Source organism: Ylistrum balloti, unplaced genomic scaffold, assembly GCF_031769215.1.
Source record: "Ylistrum balloti isolate Yb309-2 unplaced genomic scaffold, AGI_CSIRO_Ybal_v1 Utg369662, whole genome shotgun sequence".
NCBI classification, from domain to species: Eukaryota; Metazoa; Mollusca; class Bivalvia; order Pectinida; family Pectinidae; genus Ylistrum; species Ylistrum balloti.
This window is the reverse complement of record NW_026781912.1, coordinates 734,034-755,895: the sequence shown is the minus strand read 5'-3', so window position 1 is coordinate 755,895 and position 21,862 is coordinate 734,034. Positions and strand designations below refer to the sequence as shown.

The 21,862-nt window shown below is 37.1% G+C and overlaps 1 protein-coding gene across 1 annotated transcript; it reads left to right on the top strand.

Moving 5' to 3' along the window:
- The first annotated feature begins 4,554 nt into the window (after positions 1 to 4,554).
- LOC132559571 (achaete-scute homolog 1-like) lies at positions 4,555 to 5,181 on the top strand. Its single transcript, XM_060224205.1, has one exon. The coding sequence runs from the start codon at positions 4,555 to 4,557 to the stop codon at positions 5,179 to 5,181; it is 627 nt and encodes a 208-aa protein (XP_060080188.1).
- Positions 5,182 to 21,862: the final 16,681 nt, after the last annotated feature.

The following is a 21,862-nucleotide window of genomic DNA, read 5'->3' as shown; positions in this document are numbered from 1 at the left end:
TGTTTTCGCGATCGTGGAAATGCACCGCTAATATATCACCGCAATCAGAGCCGAGAATAGTAGAGGTAACTCCTCCGCACCTTAATGTTTAGTTAGTAGGCCGATGGTGTACGTTGTAGCTACTCTCGATTCAAGCTTTCTATCTTCTGTCGATTTCTACTTTATCGATTATAAGGAGGCCTTCTTCCTGTTTAAAAGAAATGCTGTCAGTTTTACCGATTGTGTACGTAAATGTAGGTTTGAGACGACTTGCTAATTCTAATTAGCACCCTAATCCGTGGTCCTGCCATCATGGTGATAGTTTGATCAGCACATTTGCTTCTCACGCTGGCATTGACTAGGTGATGTTAACGACAGCAAAATGCGCGACAAACTTTTAAAGGTGACACATGTCATCAAAAGTATTGTCAGCTTGTCGCAAGAACCAACGCTATGTCATTGTGTGGAACAAATACATACCATGTCGAAAAGTATTCTTCATGATCACTCTCACGAGTTCTATGGACCTAGTTGTATTCAATACTAGTAAGTACGCCTGGGGTTTTCTTTGTCACAAACATGATGCAACGTAGATGCACTGACCCAGATATACGTGGTAAGTAAAGTCGATGAAGTACAGCGCCTCTTGCCGTTCGGGAGTATAAACAAGTGTTCCTGTAAATCTTATGTTCATATCTTGCCCTCTAAGTTTGAATGATATTTTAATTAATATGTCGATATTTTGATTATTAATGATTAGGTTTTCGAGGTTAAAATTGGTTAGTAGGAAGCACATAATGACCAGGTCTTGCCGACACCGAATCGCTTTAAGTCCATACGTTTCACGTGTAGATTTGCATGTTTATTTTGGTCTTCAAGATCCTTGCAAGAGTCATGTGAAAAAAAGTTCATGGATGATTGGGTCACTATTTCCTTTATAGATTTATCACATTGAATTACATAACCCGGACACAGTTGAACAATTACAGAAGACTCTTACCCTTCCGGAACATCTGGTCTGATTCTACTTGTACTTTTTTAACGGTCCCCATTAAATATTTCATTTGTTCATGTTTTGCCCTGGTTTCATCGAATGTACTCTTAACATGCCAATTTCATCTTCCGTGTAATGATTTGTCGGTGTGACTTAAATATGGTTTTGGATAAAAAAAACTTGATTTTCGCTATGATTATTCTGAAAAGATGATACTATATCAACTGGTTTACTCTCTTACACAATACAAATAATAAATATGGTTTGGATAAAAAGAAATTTTATTATTTGTATTGTGTAAGAGAGTAAATCAGTTGATATAGTGTCATCTTTTTAGAATAATCATAGCGAAAATAAAGTTACACCAATAATTTAGATGCAGAAGATATAAGCTTTAAGTATAATGGAGTACACTAAAATAATTAAAAAACATTTCTTGTTTTGTGATTTACAGTATACAAAAACATTTGTAAACGCTAAAACACTATAAAATTTACAACAGCAAATAGCAATTTGTGAACATCAAGCTTATCTGGATTTAAGATATAAAAAAACTATAAACATTGAATGTTTTGGCTTTCTGCAGAGCAACATCACTGTAGCGAAGGCCAAAATAAAACATTTCTGAAACACCGTATATACTTCACAATTAACGACAATGCGATTAATTCAGTGGACATTTGCAGTCACCATTTACATATAAATATTCAAATTAATTTCTCTTGAATTAAACATTCGAGACGAGCCACAATAAAAAGAAGTAGCTAACAAATTTTCTTTGTTATTGTCATCGCATGAAACATTCGTCTTTATCAGTAGCAACATTTTATGCATGAAATTTACAGAGAGACGACGTTGTCATTGGATACCAAATTGTAACAAGCCAAAGGACAAGAAGCGATTTGGTCAAACACGATTCTGAACGCTTGGTTAGCATAACTAAAGAAAATAACTGACTAGACGTTATTGGCGTAACACTAGTTAGGTCATAGGTCAAAAAGATATAAAGGGACGTTGCGTCACTCATGATATATGAGTCTTTGAAAGCCCGGCGAAGCTCCTCGTAAACCAGCGAGCGTAGTAACAAGGTAGCGAGATGGGATTACAATGCCGACCTCTACTGGCAGGTGAGACTTGTTGGAATTGCCCTCCTTCCAAATACGACACACGTGCATAATGATAAGGTCTGAAGATCCCTTTTGAGGCGTTGTCTGTTGTTACGATGGATGTAGACAACATCGGCGATGAATAAATAGTATGGTGCAATCGTGCATTTCTGTCCGTTCGTCCCTCGGTCATCAGATAACCCCACAAGAAATGAATTACACATTTAAGACTAATCATTGTAACAAATGTCCAACTTCGTTTAATTTTTTTCTGTCTTTTAATATAAAAACCAAGTTACAGAAACATTTTCACCGGAAAAGTTCAAAGCACTTATAAAAATAATGAAAAAGTCCTAGTGTTTATTTACGTACATCCGTCGTTAGTTTAAAGATTTGTTTAACATATTATTTTAAAGATTTTTTCCTAAATATATTTTCTTTGTAATCTCCCATTCAAAAACAATGAAACTAGAAGAGAATATTGTGAACACGTAACATTTCATTTCAAATGTCAAAGTAACTTAGAAACAACTTTAAGAAAAATAAGGGTAACTTGAAATGTAGATGGACGCTTCGATCTTTCTGTGATCTGAAGTTTATTTAAGATTTCATACGAGGATAGCAAAGATGGAGCCAATCAAATGTCATAGTGCCATCACACTGAAATGTCATACCTTGGATTTACGGTAGCATGACACGCTAACATTAAACTGACATTTGGCTAACAAGTCCTTACTATCATCCTTATGAAGCTGAATATTAAGCAGCACCGTTTGGTGACTATCAAGGTTAAGTATTGTAGTTGGTCCTCTTCTATATAAAAAATGTATCACCTATATCGCTTTGGTTGATGCTCAAAGCTTAAGAAAAACGGCAGATATTTTCAAGACTTTAAAGACTATATAAAAAAAGTCAGAGAGTAGGAAAAAGATAAAAATGGATGCTTCATTTTCATTTTGATTTCATCCGTTTACACATGAGGGTCTAACAAAAACAAAACAAAAAACTATGCTGAAAAGGGCTGTCCACATTAGTCGCCTCTTCGAATATATCGGCAACACAACTGTTTTCTCTAAATTTGACTCTATTGGATACAAATGGCTGAGAAAAAACTTTTGTTAGAGATGAAGTTGCTATTCATTTTGTTTCTCTGATATTTTAAGTAGGTGAACATTGGTTATCTTGAAATTTAAGCGAGACTGACGGAGAAAATATTGATTTTGTTTTATGAGATAGAATCGTTAAGATGATGGTAGTAACGGTGCATAGAAACATCCTTGAAGTTATCTAATCTCTGAAATGACCCGATGATAACTCCTAGCTCACACTCAATGCATTAATCACATTATCAAAATACGGGAACGCAATACAATGTAAACACGAGATGTCTACTGGAAATCCTCGACATTATTTGAAATTATGAAAAAGAAACAACTTTTGATTCATATTCTGTTGATCGAAATTTGAAAAGGGAAACAAACCTGATGGATTTTGCGGAATTTTAAGTTCCATTGAAAGAAAAAGAAAAAACAATTACAGGCGAAGTGGTGTTTGGTAGTTGTTTTTATCACGGACGCTTCTTTTCGTTGTTATCAAGCATGTACAATCAATATCAACAAAATGAATTGTCGTTGTGACGTTAATAAAGAAAATTGCACTTTTAAACGCGATGACCTTTTTTGTCTGGTATTTCTTTTTATTGTTGTTAATGGTTTTATTACTAATTGTAGTGATATCAGCACCTCGCTGTCAATGTAATAATAAAGCATGTCAAGTTTTGATATATATTAATTTGAGCCTAAGTGCAATGAGATCGTTTAGAACTCATTGTCCGATTTCTGATTTAAAGGACGCGACATTTTCTGACTTGGGCGTTTGATTTTTTCTACAAAGGGACGAAAATGAAACATAACACAACAGAAAGACTTTACTCTTGGCGTAACCAATCTTATCCCGATTCTCAGATAGTCACGGGGATCATTGTTAAGTTGAAGTCACACCACGATAGACTGACGTAACAATGTAGCAAGCAACGGTAACGCTACGGGCCGTCGAGTCAACAAAATCCTTCTTCGTTCCTGACGTAATAAATACATAGGGAGGCCTTTCATAGTTCTCTGTGTTTACATAACAAAGATTTATTGAAAGTCACGTAACCCTAAAATGGTCAGAATTTGAATTTCCTTCATTCATTTAAATCATTAAAGCGAAGGTGCGTTCCACTCCCCCTGTCATCTTGAGCGTCCTTGCTTAGGTACCGCTCGTTCATGCTCGCTCGACTGACAAGGGGCACGCGCCGAACCGCGAATGGTGTGAGACAATCTCGCCGATAGCTCAGGGAGGTGGAGCCTATACCATTGTCACACGCCTTATATAAAAGTCACTACTCTATGACATGTACCCATCCAAAATTTTCACTACGGGAGTAGTCAAACTACCAGCTCGTGACGTAAGTGACATATCAAGGCACGCGACATGCACGAGCCAGTTTCTCGATTATTGGACATGGAAACTGAGTCTAGAATGCCTGTAATGCCGATGTCCACTATAGATGGTCAAGGAATTTTTCAAACAATGACCATGGACAGACCATCTTGCATGTTTACAATTTCTCCACAGTCCTCTCCGTCTACTCCTGAAGCTAAGTTTTACAAAGTTATGAAGGAAAATGTCAGGGAAATCGTGTGTAAGAGACGACTGGACTTTAATAATCATGATACATATCTCGGACTGACCAAACCCCCTACAGTGGCCGTAGAACGTCGCAATGAGCGCGAGCGGAATAGGGTCAAGCTGATTAATATGACATTTGCAACTTTACGTGAACATATTCCAGCAGGTGGAAAAAATGGTAAAAGTAAGAAAATGAGTAAAGTGGACACTTTAAAAGCTGCCATTGACTACATCCGGTATCTCCAACAACTTGTGGATGAACACGATGCCGTTAACGCAGTGCTGGATAATAATTGTCTTCCAAAATCAGCAATACCACCGGCTTCTCCATCAGTGCATTCCCCAACCCCCAGTACTTCGTCGGAGGCATCACACGAGATCCTTAGCGCTGAGGAGGAAGAACTGCTAGACTTCACCAATTGGTTCTGAAGCTCTTCATCAGAGAACCCGGATGTTCCAGTATAATGAGCGGTAAGTTTCACTCTCTGAGTTAAAAGATTTCCCCCTCAAAACCCAAGGGTAGATTGGATTTCTACTCGTGAGATTTGTATTGTTCTCCTTAACCCCAACCCCGGGAAGGCAATTAAAATGTACCCTCAAACCTACCCCTATAGATAAGTGTACCTAGTGTGAATTATATTACCCATGGTATGGCGTTAACTGTTACTTAATACTCTTTTGCTGTCGTTGATTTATTTAACAATATTGTTATACATTTTAATCACTTATCAACCGAAACATGTTAATTTGTAATATTTACATATTTCATGTGTATTTTGAAATACCGTGACTAGTTGAAAAATATTAATTCTATCCCCCTGTAAAATTTAAAATAGTATATTCTGTATTTAAACGGACAAAACTTAACCTTGAAGCATCGTTTTGAACTTAAATAATAAAAAAACTACCTATGTATTGGTTTATTTCGTGTTACTCTTGTTTATATTCAAGAAACGTTTACATCAAAATTTAAATTAATATGATTATGGTATATTCACCTGTGATCTAGCAATATTTGATCACTTCCAATTAAGGAACACGTAAAATGTTTGCTCTCGCTGAATCCGGATCAATGCCACCCGAGAAAAAATAGCATTTAATGATGAACCGTGTTTAAATTTGTAACAACCTGTTTCAATGAATGTTAATGCGCGATTTTGTTATAGGCGTTTAACGAGATTGTAGGACGCAATTACGAATCGAACTGACACAACCTGTCATAGAAATTGTTTAAATATAAGTGTTAAACAATCTTTACGATGAAAAGATGTTATCGTGAGCTCCAAGATAGAGGCTTCTGTTGATCAATAAAGCGGACACGAGAGTGTCGGCTGAATTGATAAAACCGAGTAGGTTGACACCCCTAATCTCCTAGCGGTACTGTCGCTTGATAACCCCCGGGGAGCTATTCCTAATCCGTCTCCTCCCTAGATCTAGACGTGTTGAATGGGCAGTGCTATCTCTGTACAACAAAAAGAACTTATCTATAAAAGATAGGAAATTTTAACGATCTATAATATGGGATGTTCGTGTGTCAGTTTCACAGCAATGTAAATATATCAACACATTGATGTCAAATTTTGTTTGGTTAAGTTCGTTATTTACAGGTTATAAAACGTTACATGAATCGTTTTCAATGTGATGAATGGTTTATCAACCTATTTCAAAGGTAATAAAAGTCATGTTTAACTGGAAAAGGAACAAACTAATTAACATAAATTCTAATAAAATGTTTCCGGAATTTCACTATTGAGTGGATGGATTATTTGTTTTATAAATCGATATAATGGAGCTAGCTGATTTCCACATGTTGGGTTTTAGTAGTCGGTTAATATTATGTTATCTTTTGATATTTTTTTCAGAATAGCGTGTGTTCTACAAGGCCCCGCCCTCGGTAACGCCCCTTATCGATTCCTCCGCGCCTGATTGGTTCCAAATTTGGGACCGCCATTCAAGCTGCAAACAGTGTCGCAAGTCGGAAGACGGTGAAAGAAATTCCGGACCGGCACTGCAGGGCCGCGTCACGGCTACCCAGTATAGAAATGCAGAGAGTATCACATAGGACACACAGAGACAACGAGACGGTACACAGGTGAACACAGCTGTGCACAGATCAAGTGACTCGATCTAGCGGGCCATACTTGTTACTAAAAAGATCACGTGTGTAAATTGCCCAGTGTAACCCAGAGAGCTGGCATCATAACCAACACGAATCCAGATTTATTTATTAAAAATATGATTTAATATACTGAAAGATTTATATTTTATATACATGTACCACAGGAGCTTTACCTTGATTTTAAATAAATTAGTGCTAATTTATTTATGGTTTTTTATTCCAATAATAATGATGATGAAATGTGTCTTAGTCCAATAATACTGGTAATCATATACATGTATGCAGTTTTTACTTGTAAATAAGATTCTATTTTTGCTATAGAAATTGTATTTTTGATATGATGAAATAAATATATCAAACAGAATTCTAGAACTTTGTACTTTTTATAACTGTCGACAACTGAACCTTCTGTTATACTGATCCTTCTGTTATACTGAACCTTCTGTTATACTGATCCTTCTGTTATACTGAACATTCTGTTATACTGAACCTTCTATTAGCCTGAACCTTCTGTTATACTGAACCTTCTGTTAGCCTGAACCTTCTGTTATACTGATCCTTCTGTTATACTGATCCTTCTGTTATACTGAACATTCTGTTATACTGATCCTTCTGTTATACTGAACCTTCTGTTAGCCTGAACCTTCTGTTATACTGAACCTTCTGTTAGCCTGAACCTTCTGTTATACTGATCCTTCTGTTATACTGAACATTCTGTTATACTGATCCTTCTGTTATACTGATCCTTCTGTTATACTGAACATTCTGTTATACTGATCCTTCTGTTATACTGATCCTTCTGTAAGCCCGAACCTTATGTTATACTGAACCTTCTGTTAGCCTGAACCTTCTGTTATCCTGATCCTTCTGTTATACTGATCCTTCTGTTATACTGATCCTTCTGTTATACTGAACCTTCTGTTAGCCTGAACCTTCTGTTATACTGATCCTTCTGTTATACGGAACCTTCTGTTATACTGAACCTTCTGTTAACCTTCTGTTATACCTGATCCTTCTGTTATACTGAACCTTCTGTTAGCCTGAACCTGAACCTTCTGTTTCTGTTATACTGAACCTTCTGTTATACTGATCCTTCTGTTATACTGAACCTTCTGTTAGCCTGAACCTTCTGTTATACTGAACCTTCTGTTATACTGATCCTTCTGTTATACTGATCCTTCTGTTATACTGAACCTTCTGTTAGCCTGAACCTTCTGTTAGTCTGAACCTTCTGTTATACTGAACCTTCTGTTATACTGATCCTTCTGTTATACTGAACCTTCTGTTAGCCTGAACCTTCTGTTAGCCTGAACCTTCTGTTATACTGAACCTTCTGTTATACTGAACCTTCTGTTATACTGAACATTCCGTTAGCCTGAACCTTCTGTTAGCCTGAACCTTCTGTTATACTGATCCTTCTGTTAGCCTGAACCTTCTGTTATACTGATCCTTCTGTTATACTGATCCTTCTGTTATACTGAACCTTTTGTTATACTGAATCTTCTGTTATACTGAACCTTCTGTAAGCCCGAACCTTCTGTTATACTGAACCTTCTGTTATACTGATCCTTCTGTTATACTGAACCTTCTGTTAGCCTGAACCTTCTGTTATACTGAACCTTCTGTTAGCCTGAACCTTCTGTTATACTGATCCTTCTGTTATACTGATCCTTCTGTTAGCCTGAACCTTCTGTTATACTGATCCTTCTGTTATACTGATCCTTCTGTTATACTGAACATTCTGTTATACTGAATCTTCTGTTATACTGAACCTTCTGTAAGCCTGACCCTTCTGTTATACTGAACATTCTGTTATACTGAACCTTCTGTTAGCCTGAACCTTCTGTTATACTGAACCTTCTGTTAGCCTGAACCTTCTGTTATACTGATCCTTCTGTCATACTGATCCTTCTGTTATACTGATCCTTCTGTTATACTGAACCTTCTGTTATACTGAACCTTCTGTTATACTGAATCTTCTGTTATACTGAACCTTCTGTAAGCCTGACCCTTCTGTTATACTGAACATTCTGTTATACTGAACCTTCTGTTAGCCTGAACCTTCTGTTATACTGAACCTTCTGTTAGCCTGAACCTTCTGTTATACTAATCCTTCTGTTATACTGATCCTTCTGTTATACTGAACATTCTTCTGATCTTTCTGTTATACTGATCCTTCTGTTATACTGAACCTTCTGTTATACTGAACCTTCTGTTATACTGAACCTTCTGTTAGCCTGAACCTTCTGTTATACTGAACCTTCTGTTATACTGAACCTTCTGTTATACTACTGATCCTTCTGTTATACCCTTCTGTTTATGTTATACTGAACCTTCTGTTAGCCTGAACCTTCTGTTATCCTGATCCTTCTGTTATACTGATCCTTCTGTTATACTGATCCTTCTGTTATACTGAACCTTCTGTTAGCCTGAACCTTCTGTTATACTGATCCTTCTGTTATACTGATCCTTCTGTAAGCCCGAACCTTATGTTATACTGAACCTTCTGTTAGCCTGAACCTTCTGTTATCCTGATCCTTCTGTTATACTGATCCTTCTGTTATACTGATCCTTCTGTTATACTGAACCTTGTGTTATACTGAACCTTCTGTTATACTGAACCTTTTGTTAGCCTGAACCTTCTGTTATACTGAACCTTCTGTTAGCCTGAACCTTCTGTTAGCCTGAACCTTCTGTTATACTGATCCTTCTGTTATACTGAACCTTCTGTTATACTGAACCTTTTGTTATACTGATCCTTCTGTTATACCGAACCTTCTGTTAGCCTGAACCTTCTGTTATACTGAACCTTCTGTTAGCCTGAACCTTCTGTTATACTGATCCTTCTGTTATACTGAACCTTCTGTTAGCCTGAACCTTCTGTTATACTGATCCTTCTGTTATACTGATCCTTCTGTTATACTGAACATTCTGTTATACTGAATCTTCTGTTATACTGAACCTTCTGTAAGCCTGACCCTTCTGTTATACTGAACATTCTGTTATACTGAACCTTCTGTTAGCCTGAACCTTCTGTTATACTGAACCTTCTGTTAGCCTGAACCTTCTGTTATACTGATCCTTCTGTCATACTGATCCTTCTGTTATACTGATCCTTCTGTTATACTGAACCTTCTGTTATACTGAATCTTCTGTTATACTGAACCTTCTGTAAGCCTGACCCTTCTGTTATACTGAACATTCTGTAATACTGAACCTTCTGTTAGCCTGAACCTTCTGTTATACTGAACCTTCTGTTAGCCTGAACCTTCTGTTATACTGATCCTTCTGTTATACTGATCCTTCTGTTATACTGAACATTCTGTTATACTGATCCTTCTGTTATACTGAACCTTCTGTTATACTGATCCTTCTGTTATACTGATCCTTCTGTTATACTGAACCTTCTGTTATACTGAACCTTCTGTTATACTGAACCTTCTGTAAGCCCGAACCTTCTGTTATACTGAACCTTCTGTTATACTGAACCTTCTGTTATCCTGATCCTTCTGTTATACTGATCCTTCTGTTATACTGATCCTTCTGTTATACTGATCCTTCTGTAAGCCCGAACCTTATGTTATACTGAACCTTCTGTTAGCCTGAACCTTCTGTTATCCTGATCCTTCTGTTATACTAAACCTTCTGTTAGCCTGAACCTTCCGTTATACTGATCCTTCTGTTATACTGAACCTTGTGTTATACTGAACCTTCTGTTATACTGAACCTTTTGTTAGCCTGAACCTTCTGTTATACTGAACCTTCTGTTATACTGATCCTTCTTTTATACTGATCCTTCTGTTATACTGAACATTCTGTTATACTGATCCTTCTGTTATACTGATCCTTCTGTTATACTGAACATTCTGTTAGCCTGAAACTTCTGTTATACTGAACCTTCTGTTATACTGATCCTTCTGTTAGCCTGAACCTTCTGTTATACTGAACCTTCTGTTAGTCTGAACCTTCTGTTATACTGAACCTTCTGTTATACTGATCCTTCTGTTATACTGAACCTTCTGTTAGCCTGAACCTTCTGTTAGCCTGAACCTTCTGTTATACTGATCCTTCTGTTAGCCTGAACCTTCTGTTATACTGATCCTTCTGTTATACTGATCCTTCTGTTATACTGAACCTTCTGTTAGCCTGAACCTTCTGTTAGCCTGAACCTTCTGTTATACTCAACCTTCTGTTAGCCTGAACCTTCTGTTATACTGAACCTTCTGTTAGCCTGAACCTTCTGTTATACTGATCCTTCTGTTATACTGAACGTTCTGTTATACTGATCCTTCTGTTATACTGATCCTTCTGTTATACTGAACCTTCTGTAAGCCCGAACCTTCTGTTATACTGAACCTTCTGTTAGCGTTAACCTTCTGTTATACTGATCCTTCTGTTATACTGAACCATCTGTTAGCATGAACCTTCTGTTATACTGAACCTTCTGTTATACTTATCCTTCTGTTATACTTATCCTTCTGTTATACTGAACCTTCTGTTATACTGAACCTTCTGTTATACTTATCCTTCTGTTATACTTATCCTTCTGTTATACTGAACCTTCTGTTATACTGAACCTTTAGTTATACTGAACCTTCTGTTATACTGACCCTTCTGTTATACTGAACCTTCTGTTATACTGAACCTTCTGTTATACTGAACCTTCTGTTAGTCTGAACCTTCTGCTATACTGATCCTTCTGTCATACTGAACCTTCTGTTATACTGATCCTTCTGTTATACTGAACCTCCTGTTATACTGAATTTTCTGTTAGTCTGAACCTTCTGCTATACTGATCCTTCTGTTATACTGAACCTTCTGTTATACTGAACCTTCTGTTATACTGATCCTTCTGTTATACTGAACCTTCTGTTATACTGAACCTTCTGTTATACTGATCCTTCTGTTATACTGAACCTTCTGTTATACTGATCCTTCTGTTAGTCTGAACCTTCTGTAATACTGAACCTTCTGCTATACTGAACCTTCTGTTATACTGAACTTTCTGTTATACCGATCCTTCTGTTATACTGATCCTTCTGTTATACTGAACCTTCTGTTATACTGAACCTTCTGTTATACTGATCCTTCTGTTATACTGATCCTTCTGTTATACTGATCCTTCTGTTATACTGAACCTTATGTTATACTGATCCTTCTGTTATACTGATCCTTCTGTTATACTGATCCTTCTGTTATCCTGAACCTTCTGTTAGCCTGAACCTTCTGTTATACTGATCCTTCTGTTATACTGATCCTTCTGTTATACTGAACCTTCTGTTATACTGAACCTTCTGGTTATGGAATTTCAACCCTTACTTTACTAATGAGTCCAAAACAATACAACTCAGTTCTAGGACTAATTTCAGTTACGTTCACAACCTACAATGTAAAAACATTACCAAAGTGTCCGGGCTGAGAAGGTCTCACAGTACACACCACCTTTATTATCTCACTAACGAGATTCTACTGTACACAAAACATCCAGACGGTTGTATTGTAACAAAACGTCCTGACTGACAAGTTACTACTGTCCACACATCATCCAAACTGACAAGTTTGTATCGTAACAAAACGTCCAGACTGACAAGGTTCTATTTTACACAAAACATCAAGATTAAAAAGGTTCTATTGTTTACACAAACCAGAGTGTCCAGATAAACAAGGTTCTACTGTACACACAAACCAGAGTGTCCAGATAAACAAGGTTCTACTGTACACACAAACCAGAGTGTCCAGACAAACAAGGATATACTGTACACAAAACATCCAGACTAACAAGGTTATACTGTACACAAATCATCCAGACTGACAAGGTTCTACTGTACACACAAACCAGAGTGTCCAGATAAACAAGGTTCTACTGTACACACAAACCAGAGTGTCCAGACAAACAAGGATATACTGTACACAAAACATCCAGACTAACAAGGTTATACTGTACACAAATCATCCAGACTGACAAGGTTCTACTGTACACACAAACCAAAATGTCCACACTAACAAGGTTCTACTGTACACAAAAACCAAAGTGCCAGACTAACAAGATCCTACTGTACACACAAACCAAAGTGTCCACACTAACAATGTTCTACTGTACACACAAACCAAAGTGTCCAGACTAACAAGGTCCTACTGTACACACAAACCAAAGTGTCCAGACTAACAAGGTCCTACTGTACACACAAACCAAAGTGTCCAGACTAACAAGGTCCTACTGTACACACAAACCAAACTGTTCAGACTAATAAGGTTCTACTGTACACACTAACCAAAGTGTCCACACTAACAAGGTTCTACTGTACACACTAACCAAAGTGTCTAGACTAACAAGATGCTACTGTACACACTAACCAAAGTGTCCAGACTAACAAGGTCCTACTGTACACACTAACCAAAGTGTCCAGACTAACAAGGTTCTACTGTACACAAAAACCAAAGTGCCAGACTAACAAGGTTCTACTGTACACACAAACCAAAGTGTCCACACTAACAAGATCCTACTGTACACACAAACCAAAGTGTCCAGACTATTAAGGTCCTACTGTACACACAAACCAAAGTGTCCAGACTAATAAGGTCCTACTGTACACACAAACCAAAGTGTCCAGACTAACAAGATCCTACTGTACACAAAACCAAAGTGTCCAGACTAACAAGGTTCTACTGTACACAAAAACCAAAGTGTCCAGACTAATAAGGTTCTAGTGAACACACAAACCAAAGTGTCCAGTGTAACAAGATCCTACTGTACACACAAACCAAAGTGTCCAGACTAACAAGGTTCCACTGTACACAAAAACCAAAGTGTCCAGACTAACAAGATCCTACTGTACACAAAACCAAAGTGTCCAGACTAACAAGGTTCCACTGTACACAAAAACCAAAGTGCCAGACTAACAAGGTTCCACTGTACACAAAAACCAAAGTGCCAGACTAACAAGATCCTACTGTACACACAAACCAAAGTGTCCAGACTAACAAGGTTCTACTGTACACACAAACCAAAGTGTCCAGACTAACAAGATCCTACTGTACACACAAACCAAAGTGTCCAGACTAACAAGGTTCTACTGTATACACAAACCAAAGTGTCCAGACTAACAAGGTTCATCTGTACACACAAACCAAAGTGTCCAGACTAACAAGATCCTACTGTACACACAAACCAAAGTGTCCAGACTAACAAGATCCTACTGTACACACAAACCAAAGTGTCCAGACTAACTAGGTCCTACTGTACACACAGACCAAAGTGTCCAGACTAATAAGGTTCTACTGTACACACTAACCAAAGTGTCCACACTAACAAGGTTCATCTGTACACACAAACCAAAGTGTCCACACTAACAAGGTTCTACTGTACACACAAACCAAAGTGTCCAGACTAATAAGGTTCTACTGTACACACTAACCAAAGTGTCCACACTAACAAGGTTCTACTGTACACACAAACCAAAGTGTCCACACTAACAAGGTTCTACTGTACACACAAACCAAAGTGTCCACACTAACAAGGTTCTACTGTACACACAAACCAAAGTGTCCAGACTAACAAGGTTCTACTCTACACACAAACCAAAGTGTCCAGACTAACAAGGTCCCGCTGTACACACAAACCAAAGTGTCCACACTAACAATGTTCCACTGTACACACAAACCGAAGTGTCCAGACTAACAAGGTTCTACTCTACACACAAGCCAAAGTGTCCAGACTAACAAGGTTCTACTGTACACACAAACCAAAGTGTCCAGACTAACAAGGTTCCACTGTACATACAAACCAAAGTGTCTAAACTAACAAGGTTCCACTGTACACACAAACCAAAGTGTCCAGACTAACAAGGTTCTACTGTACACACAATCCAAAGTGTCCAGACTAACAAGGTTCTACTGTACACACAAACCAAAGTGTCCAGACTAACAAGATCCTACTGTACATACAAACCAAAGTGTCCACACTAACAAGGTTCATCTGTACACACAAACCAAAGTGTCCAGACTAACAAGGTTCTACAGTACAGACACACCAAAGTGTCCAGACGAACAAGGTTCTACTGTACACACTAACCAAAGTGTCCACACTAACAAGGTTCATCTGTACACACAAACCAAAGTGTCCACACTAACAAGGTTCTACTGTACACACAAACCAAAGTGTCCAGACTAATAAGGTTCTACTGTACACACAAACCAAAGTGTCCACACTAACAAGGTTCTACTGTACACACAAACCAAAGTGTCCACACTAACAAGGTTCTACTGTACACACAAACCAAAGTGCCCAGACTAACAAGGTTCAACTGCACACACAAACCAAAGTGTCCAGACTAACAAGGTTCTACTCTACACACAAACCAAAGTGTCCACACTAACAAGGTCCCGCTGTACACACAAACCAAAGTGTCCACACTAACAATGTTCCACTGTACACACAAACCGAAGTGTCCAGACTAACAAGGTTCTACTCTACACACAAGCCAAAGTGTCCAGACTAACAAGGTTCTACTGTACACACAATCCAAAGTGTCCAGACTAACGAGGTTCTACTGTACATACAAACCAAAGTGTCTAAACTAACAAGGTTCCACTGTACACACAAACCAAAGTGTCCAGACTAACAAGGTTCTACTGTACACACAATCCAAAGTGTCCAGACTAACAAGGTTCTACTGTACATACAAACCAAAGTGTCTAAACTAACAAGGTCCTACTGTACACACAAATTTTCCAGAATAATAGAGTTCCACTGTGCACACATCATACATTATACATGCTAAGAATGTTTTGATTAACCAAATTTACTTTAACATTTGGTTCAATAATATTTCTTCTGACAAAATACCATCTGTGATCCATTTCAAATTGTTTTTTTTTTTGTTATCATAATTATCGAACTTAGGAAATAAACGAAATATGCAGCATTACAGATCATTACTGCGGTCAATAAATCAAGTACATAATTCCTTTGAGTGACGTATCACAGGTAAAATATGTAATCTAGATGTCGTTTTACTATTTATAATGTTTCAAAGTCCATTGATTTCATTTTATTATTTTTTAATACAGCAAACATATTATATTGCTGCCTTAAATCAGATGATATGTTTGATGATAAATCGACACAATGTTGTTATTTTATACTTTAAAAACGATAAACTAGAAATATAAATTTCGGGAAATTATGTATAAAAGGAGCGATCTTTTTTGTAATAAAACATGCAATAATTTGATATTTTGAAGTATAAGTAACATATGTAGAAGTATTATGGATCTTTTACGACGTTTAACATGCTGTCAATGTTGCTAAGAGTACATGTATCCCCAGCAGGGAAATTCAACAAAATTATGGCAAATAGTTTTCGATTTCATATTAAAAAAATACACAGATTCAACAGAGCATAGCATATTTTCTAAGGCATTCAAAGAAAACTTGATATTGCTGCATAAATATCGTCGATTACTTTAAACAGAGCAGTGGCGTATAGAGGATATATACATCTCTGATTTATTTATTTATTTATTTATTTATTTATTTATTTATTTATTTATTCGTTACACCTTTTAATTCACAAAAGTTCACAAAAGGGCCGAATAAACAAAATCAATATTAAAGAAAAAAGGCATATTGATGGAACCCACGACCCTTCGTCAACAGCTCGATGATATCCTTATAACAATGACGTATACTCATAGTTCTGAAGAATTGTGTGTGTAGATGAATGTAGTGCGGTTCTCTTCGTCGTTTTAGTATTTGCCGAAAAACCCCGAATGGTTCATTATTTGTATAAATACTGGACTATATAACAAGACTATTAATAATGACATTTTTTTAACTTCAAGACTAGATTTCTTACATGTGATTTTTTAAATATAAATTCAAGACAATGTAAGCAAAATTCAACCCTAACAGTAATGTGTGTAGAGGTTATCTCCCTTCCATTCCTAAATAGCATGTAAATTTGAAATTTGTAAACCATCATTTACAACCCGGTAGGAAAAAAGGATAAAGAAATAGATAAATCTCAGCATAGTTATACCACTTATATTTCCTGAAAGTTTAACTAATTCAGAATAACTGTACTTTATTTCGTTTAAGTGATCAAAATATATCAAACTCTTCAACAGCGCGTGACTGCAGTATAGACAACACGACCGTCTCTTACTTTGTGTGTTGGCGGTAGGGATGAAAAGTGAGGGGGTCGGAGCAGGGTACTGTTGTATTTCAGCACCACAATAACAATTATATGTGAAACCTTTTAGTCAAGTCTGATATCATTCAACTACAGTGTACAACTCGTCACGCCAGTCTGTGTCAAGTACGCCATTATTCATCACGAGGTACATCATCACTGAGAACCCCTACAGAATCATGAGCTAACAATTTCAACCCCACCATCCCGACCCATATTTTTATCATCATCATCCCTAACAGATACTCATCCTTATCCCTGTCCCCTACCTCCCACGCCAACCCTTCCCCAACCACTACCCCCACCCCTATCACCCATACTCTATCCTCTACTTCGATTTATGTCCCGCCACTTCAATACCAACTTTTACCAATCTTGTACAAACATTCTCAGAACCCAAAGTACTAATCCCTTCAGACACCACTGTGCCATCCTGTCTTACGTCACAGCCTTACTAAACCATTTCGATACATAATACAATCCCATTCCCACTACACTATGAACGATCCTCACCCAGTTGTATCATCCTGAGCCTCACCACACCATCGTGGTCAGACCTCGCTATCGATACATTCCTAAGTACAACCTCTTAACTTCCCGAGCCATTATGTCATTATACATACAAATGTATATTGTGTTGGCGGGAAAAAATTAAAAACATTAAACTCTGAAAACATAGAAAAGAACAGCTATTTGCCCTTGCCTTATCGGAAAAGAAAGAAAGAAAGAAAAAGAAAGAAAGAAAGAAAGAAAAAGAAAGAAATAGATCACAATCTGATGGTCATTTAGAGTTTACATCGCTTTTCATAAATCTCCCTATAAGCTAATATCAAAATCAACACTGCATTAAAAGTATATAAAACGACATTCACCCACACAAAAACGAATCCTGATAATGAAATGCATTGTTCTTTTTCATAACAAGTTCAGTAAAGTATTTAATCTCGAATAAATCTGAAATTACAAGTCCTTGAAAATTCAACACTTTTCAGAAATATCGAGCATTTATGGTATTGAGTTGTAAATTATTAATCAATCTGTCTTTACGATAAAATCTTGACGGTTATGAATTAAAGTATTAAGAAATAATGAACCTGTTTGTTCATCTTTAACACGTCACAGACACCTGACAACGCGTCTTTATTCTTTTTTAAAAGCAATTCGTTTTATATGGTGGATTTTTAAGTACGAATGCGCGCGATCAGTTTCAATTCTATGCAGGACTGTTGTAATGTCATCCCGCAGTGAATGAATCGCAATGCCATAATTACTCCAAAGGTTTCCCGACGCTATTATACGATACTTAGATACAGCAGATTATTGAAATCATTATGATAACAATGAAGCATTTCGGATGTCATTTATCGTAAATAAACAACAGCGTTTGAAAAAAAAATAAAGAAATATTTCCTTTGAAATTTGGCTTATGAGATGTCTTCTAGAGTTCCTTCTGCACTGAGTGAAAATGATTATCAGATTTTTGGATCAATACATGGCACGCGCTTGGTGTTAAAAAATAAGTTCTTTGAAATGAATAGTGTTTGAGTTGTCCGATGCATTTTCATGTCATTTCATTGGAAGAATAATATTATCGAAAAGGTGACTGTTAAACAGAAAATTAAACAAAGCATTGAATGTTTATTGAATGAAAAATACATTTAAGTTAAAAAAAAATCCTTTCAACCAAATACATAATTGTTTTAAAGCAAAGTGGTGAACTTGTTGCCTCAGGAATACTCCTTGAACTTGCCAACTTTTCGTTTGAATACAAATTTCAAAGACGTATTTTCTGAAGACCATACCCTCAAAAAATAAACGTTTGAATGCTTGTTTTCTAAACGTTAACAAAAATAACGAGCATTAACATTTGAAGTTATTTCCACGCACCTGTAACTGAGGTTTTAGAGTAGGCGCAAGTGAGAATTATGACAGTCGCCACGCGTACAGGTAATTAACTGTTAAAGCGTCTAATTGATTGCTCTGTGATGACGTCTGTCGTGCGTCAGACGAACCCTTGCAACAGGTATGTAGATACTCAGTGACTCCGGTATTTTACATAACTGTCCTCTTGTGCAAGTCCCTCTGATAGAATTAATTATATTTTAACTGCGTAACTTCAGTTTATCACTTGCAGTTGTCCGCCAAATGATAAATCACCTGCACGAACTGTCAAAGTGAAATTAATTTTAAAGATTATGTTCATTTCTTGTTAAGTTACAATAAAAAGTCACTTTGAGGGTTTCTCGGCTACAAACATATCTCTTTTAAAATCAATGCCGACTTTTGTTGTATATACAGTTTTCGAGCCGTTACAAAGTCTTACCACTGTGGCCCACTGTGATAAGACATATCAATTAAGTTGACATTACTTTTTTGTCTGATTTGTTTGTTTGTTTTTTCACACTTTTTCACACATTTAGTGATTATTTTTCTAACATTTCATCGTTGTTCCTTAGAACGCGGAAAAAAATAAAGTATCAGTCAATATTTTGGAAATAAATTAAATTCAATTTACAAACATCTAGCTCTTTTGTCGACTTAAAGAGCCAGACCCACTCCGTTACAGATATTTTTTTCAAATTTTATTGACTGGAAATGTTGTATACTAATAGATAATATATAGATAAAGACTTGTGTAAAGTTTCGAACTTGAAATTGAAAGGGTACCGGAGATATCGGTGCCGGAATTAGTCTCATTAATCAACACCAGGATATGAATATTGATGAGAAAAAATCACGTGATACATTCAGACGCGGTCAGAACCAAAACAAAAATGGAGGAAGAGGCGGGTAGTACGTCCATGTGACATCGCTCGTAAAAAGATTTTACCGATAATTGCAATGAATACTCTATATATCATGTATGGAAATAATATGTATTGATCACAGCTTTTAATGCTTAGATATGACACAAAAACGTGCAGTTTACGAGAAAAACTACGATTAATTGCAAAGAGGCCCTCAAATGGGGGCTACAATACGGTAACGAACATATAGAACATCACGAAATGGATCTATCTAAAGCGAACATTCGATGATAAGAGTATCTACGAATATAATTTTAGAGTGAAACTACACGAGAGAGCCATATTCCTTCTTTTCGCCTCAGAATCCGTCAAAACGCGTTTTCTTCCCCGCTTCCCTCGCACGCTTTCAACCATGTTGGAAGACGGCAGATTTATTTACATTTCTTTGCGCATGCGTCAGAGGGCAGGACTTCTCGCATAATTATGAATTAGCACTGAGTCGTTTTGAATTCTTTTTTAAACTATTTATTATGTTAAATTGGTAGCGTTTTACTTTAAAATTGTGGTATTACAGGGTTAGTCAGAACTTTTGCTACCCGAGAAAAATAGAAAATCATGATTTTTTTATACAAAAGAATATCGGTCGAGGAGTGGGTCTGGCTCTTTAATAGTTTACTACAATTTACAACAATAATTTCAACAGTTCTATGAAAGCGCCCTGTAAAACCATCTTACAGAGCAAACATTTAGATGACGTTAGGATGCTTCAGAAGTAACAGTAACTAAATAGGAAAACTTCTATCATTAATTAACTACAAAACTATAGGCACTGTCATACACTGACCGTTAGAGTAACGTGAGCCTAGCGTACCGTCAGCGTATGAGTAACGTATGTGATGTGTATTTGAGTTGGACGTATACCGACGTATGTGATGTGATGTGTATTTGAGTTGGACGTATACCGACGTATGTGATGTGATGTGTATTTGAGTTGGACGTATACCGACGTATGAGTAGCGTATGTGATGTGATGTGTATTTGAGTTGGACGTATACCGACATATGTGATGTGATGTGTATTTGAGTTGGACGTATACCGACGTATGTGTATGTGATGTGATGTGTATTTGAGTTGGACGTATACCGACGTATGAGTAACGTATATGATGTGATGTGTATTTGAGTTGGACGTATACCGACGTATGAGTAACGTATGTGATGTGATGTGCATTGAGTTGGACGTATACCGACGTATGTGATGTGATGTGTATTTGAGTTGGACGTATACCAACGTATGTAATGTGATGTGTATTTGAGTTGGACGTATACCGACGTATGTGATGTGTTTTTGATACGTATACAGTGTGTGTGTGTGTGTCTACCGACGTATGTGTGTGTGTGTGTGTGTGTGTGTATGAGAGAATGTTTATATAGATACATGTGTGTGTTGTGTGTGTGTGTGTATGTGTGTGTGTGTGTGTGTGTGAGTGTGTGTGTGTGTGTGTGTGTGTGTGTGTGTGTGTGTGTGTGTGTGTGTGTGTGTGTGTGTGTGTGTGTGTGTGTGTGTGTGTGTGTGTGTGTGTGTGTGTGTGTGTGTGTGTGTGTGTGTGTGTGTGTGTGTGTGTGTGTGTGTGTGTGTGTGTGTGTGTGTGTGTGTGTGTGTGTGTGTGTGTGTGTGTTACATACATATATATATGTAAACATAAAAGGCCAACAAGTATATATATATATATCTATCATCATACGGTTAGCCATTCGTCAGACACACGTCAGACACACGTTCATTATACGCTCCTCTAACGCTAGGTTTCCTGACCCACTCAGTCTCAACGTATGAGAATCGTACTCGACGTATGAGTAACGTACCTTCAGCGTACCTCTAGCGTGTTCAGCGTATGAGGAACGTATGAGGAGCGTAGAATTCATACGTCAGCATACGCTGAAAATGCTTGTGCATTTTCAAACAAATTTTGGCCGTCAGCGTACATTAGCGTACACCGACGTACCCCGGCGTACTAGAAACGTATTCCAGCGTACCACTAGCGTGTTTCA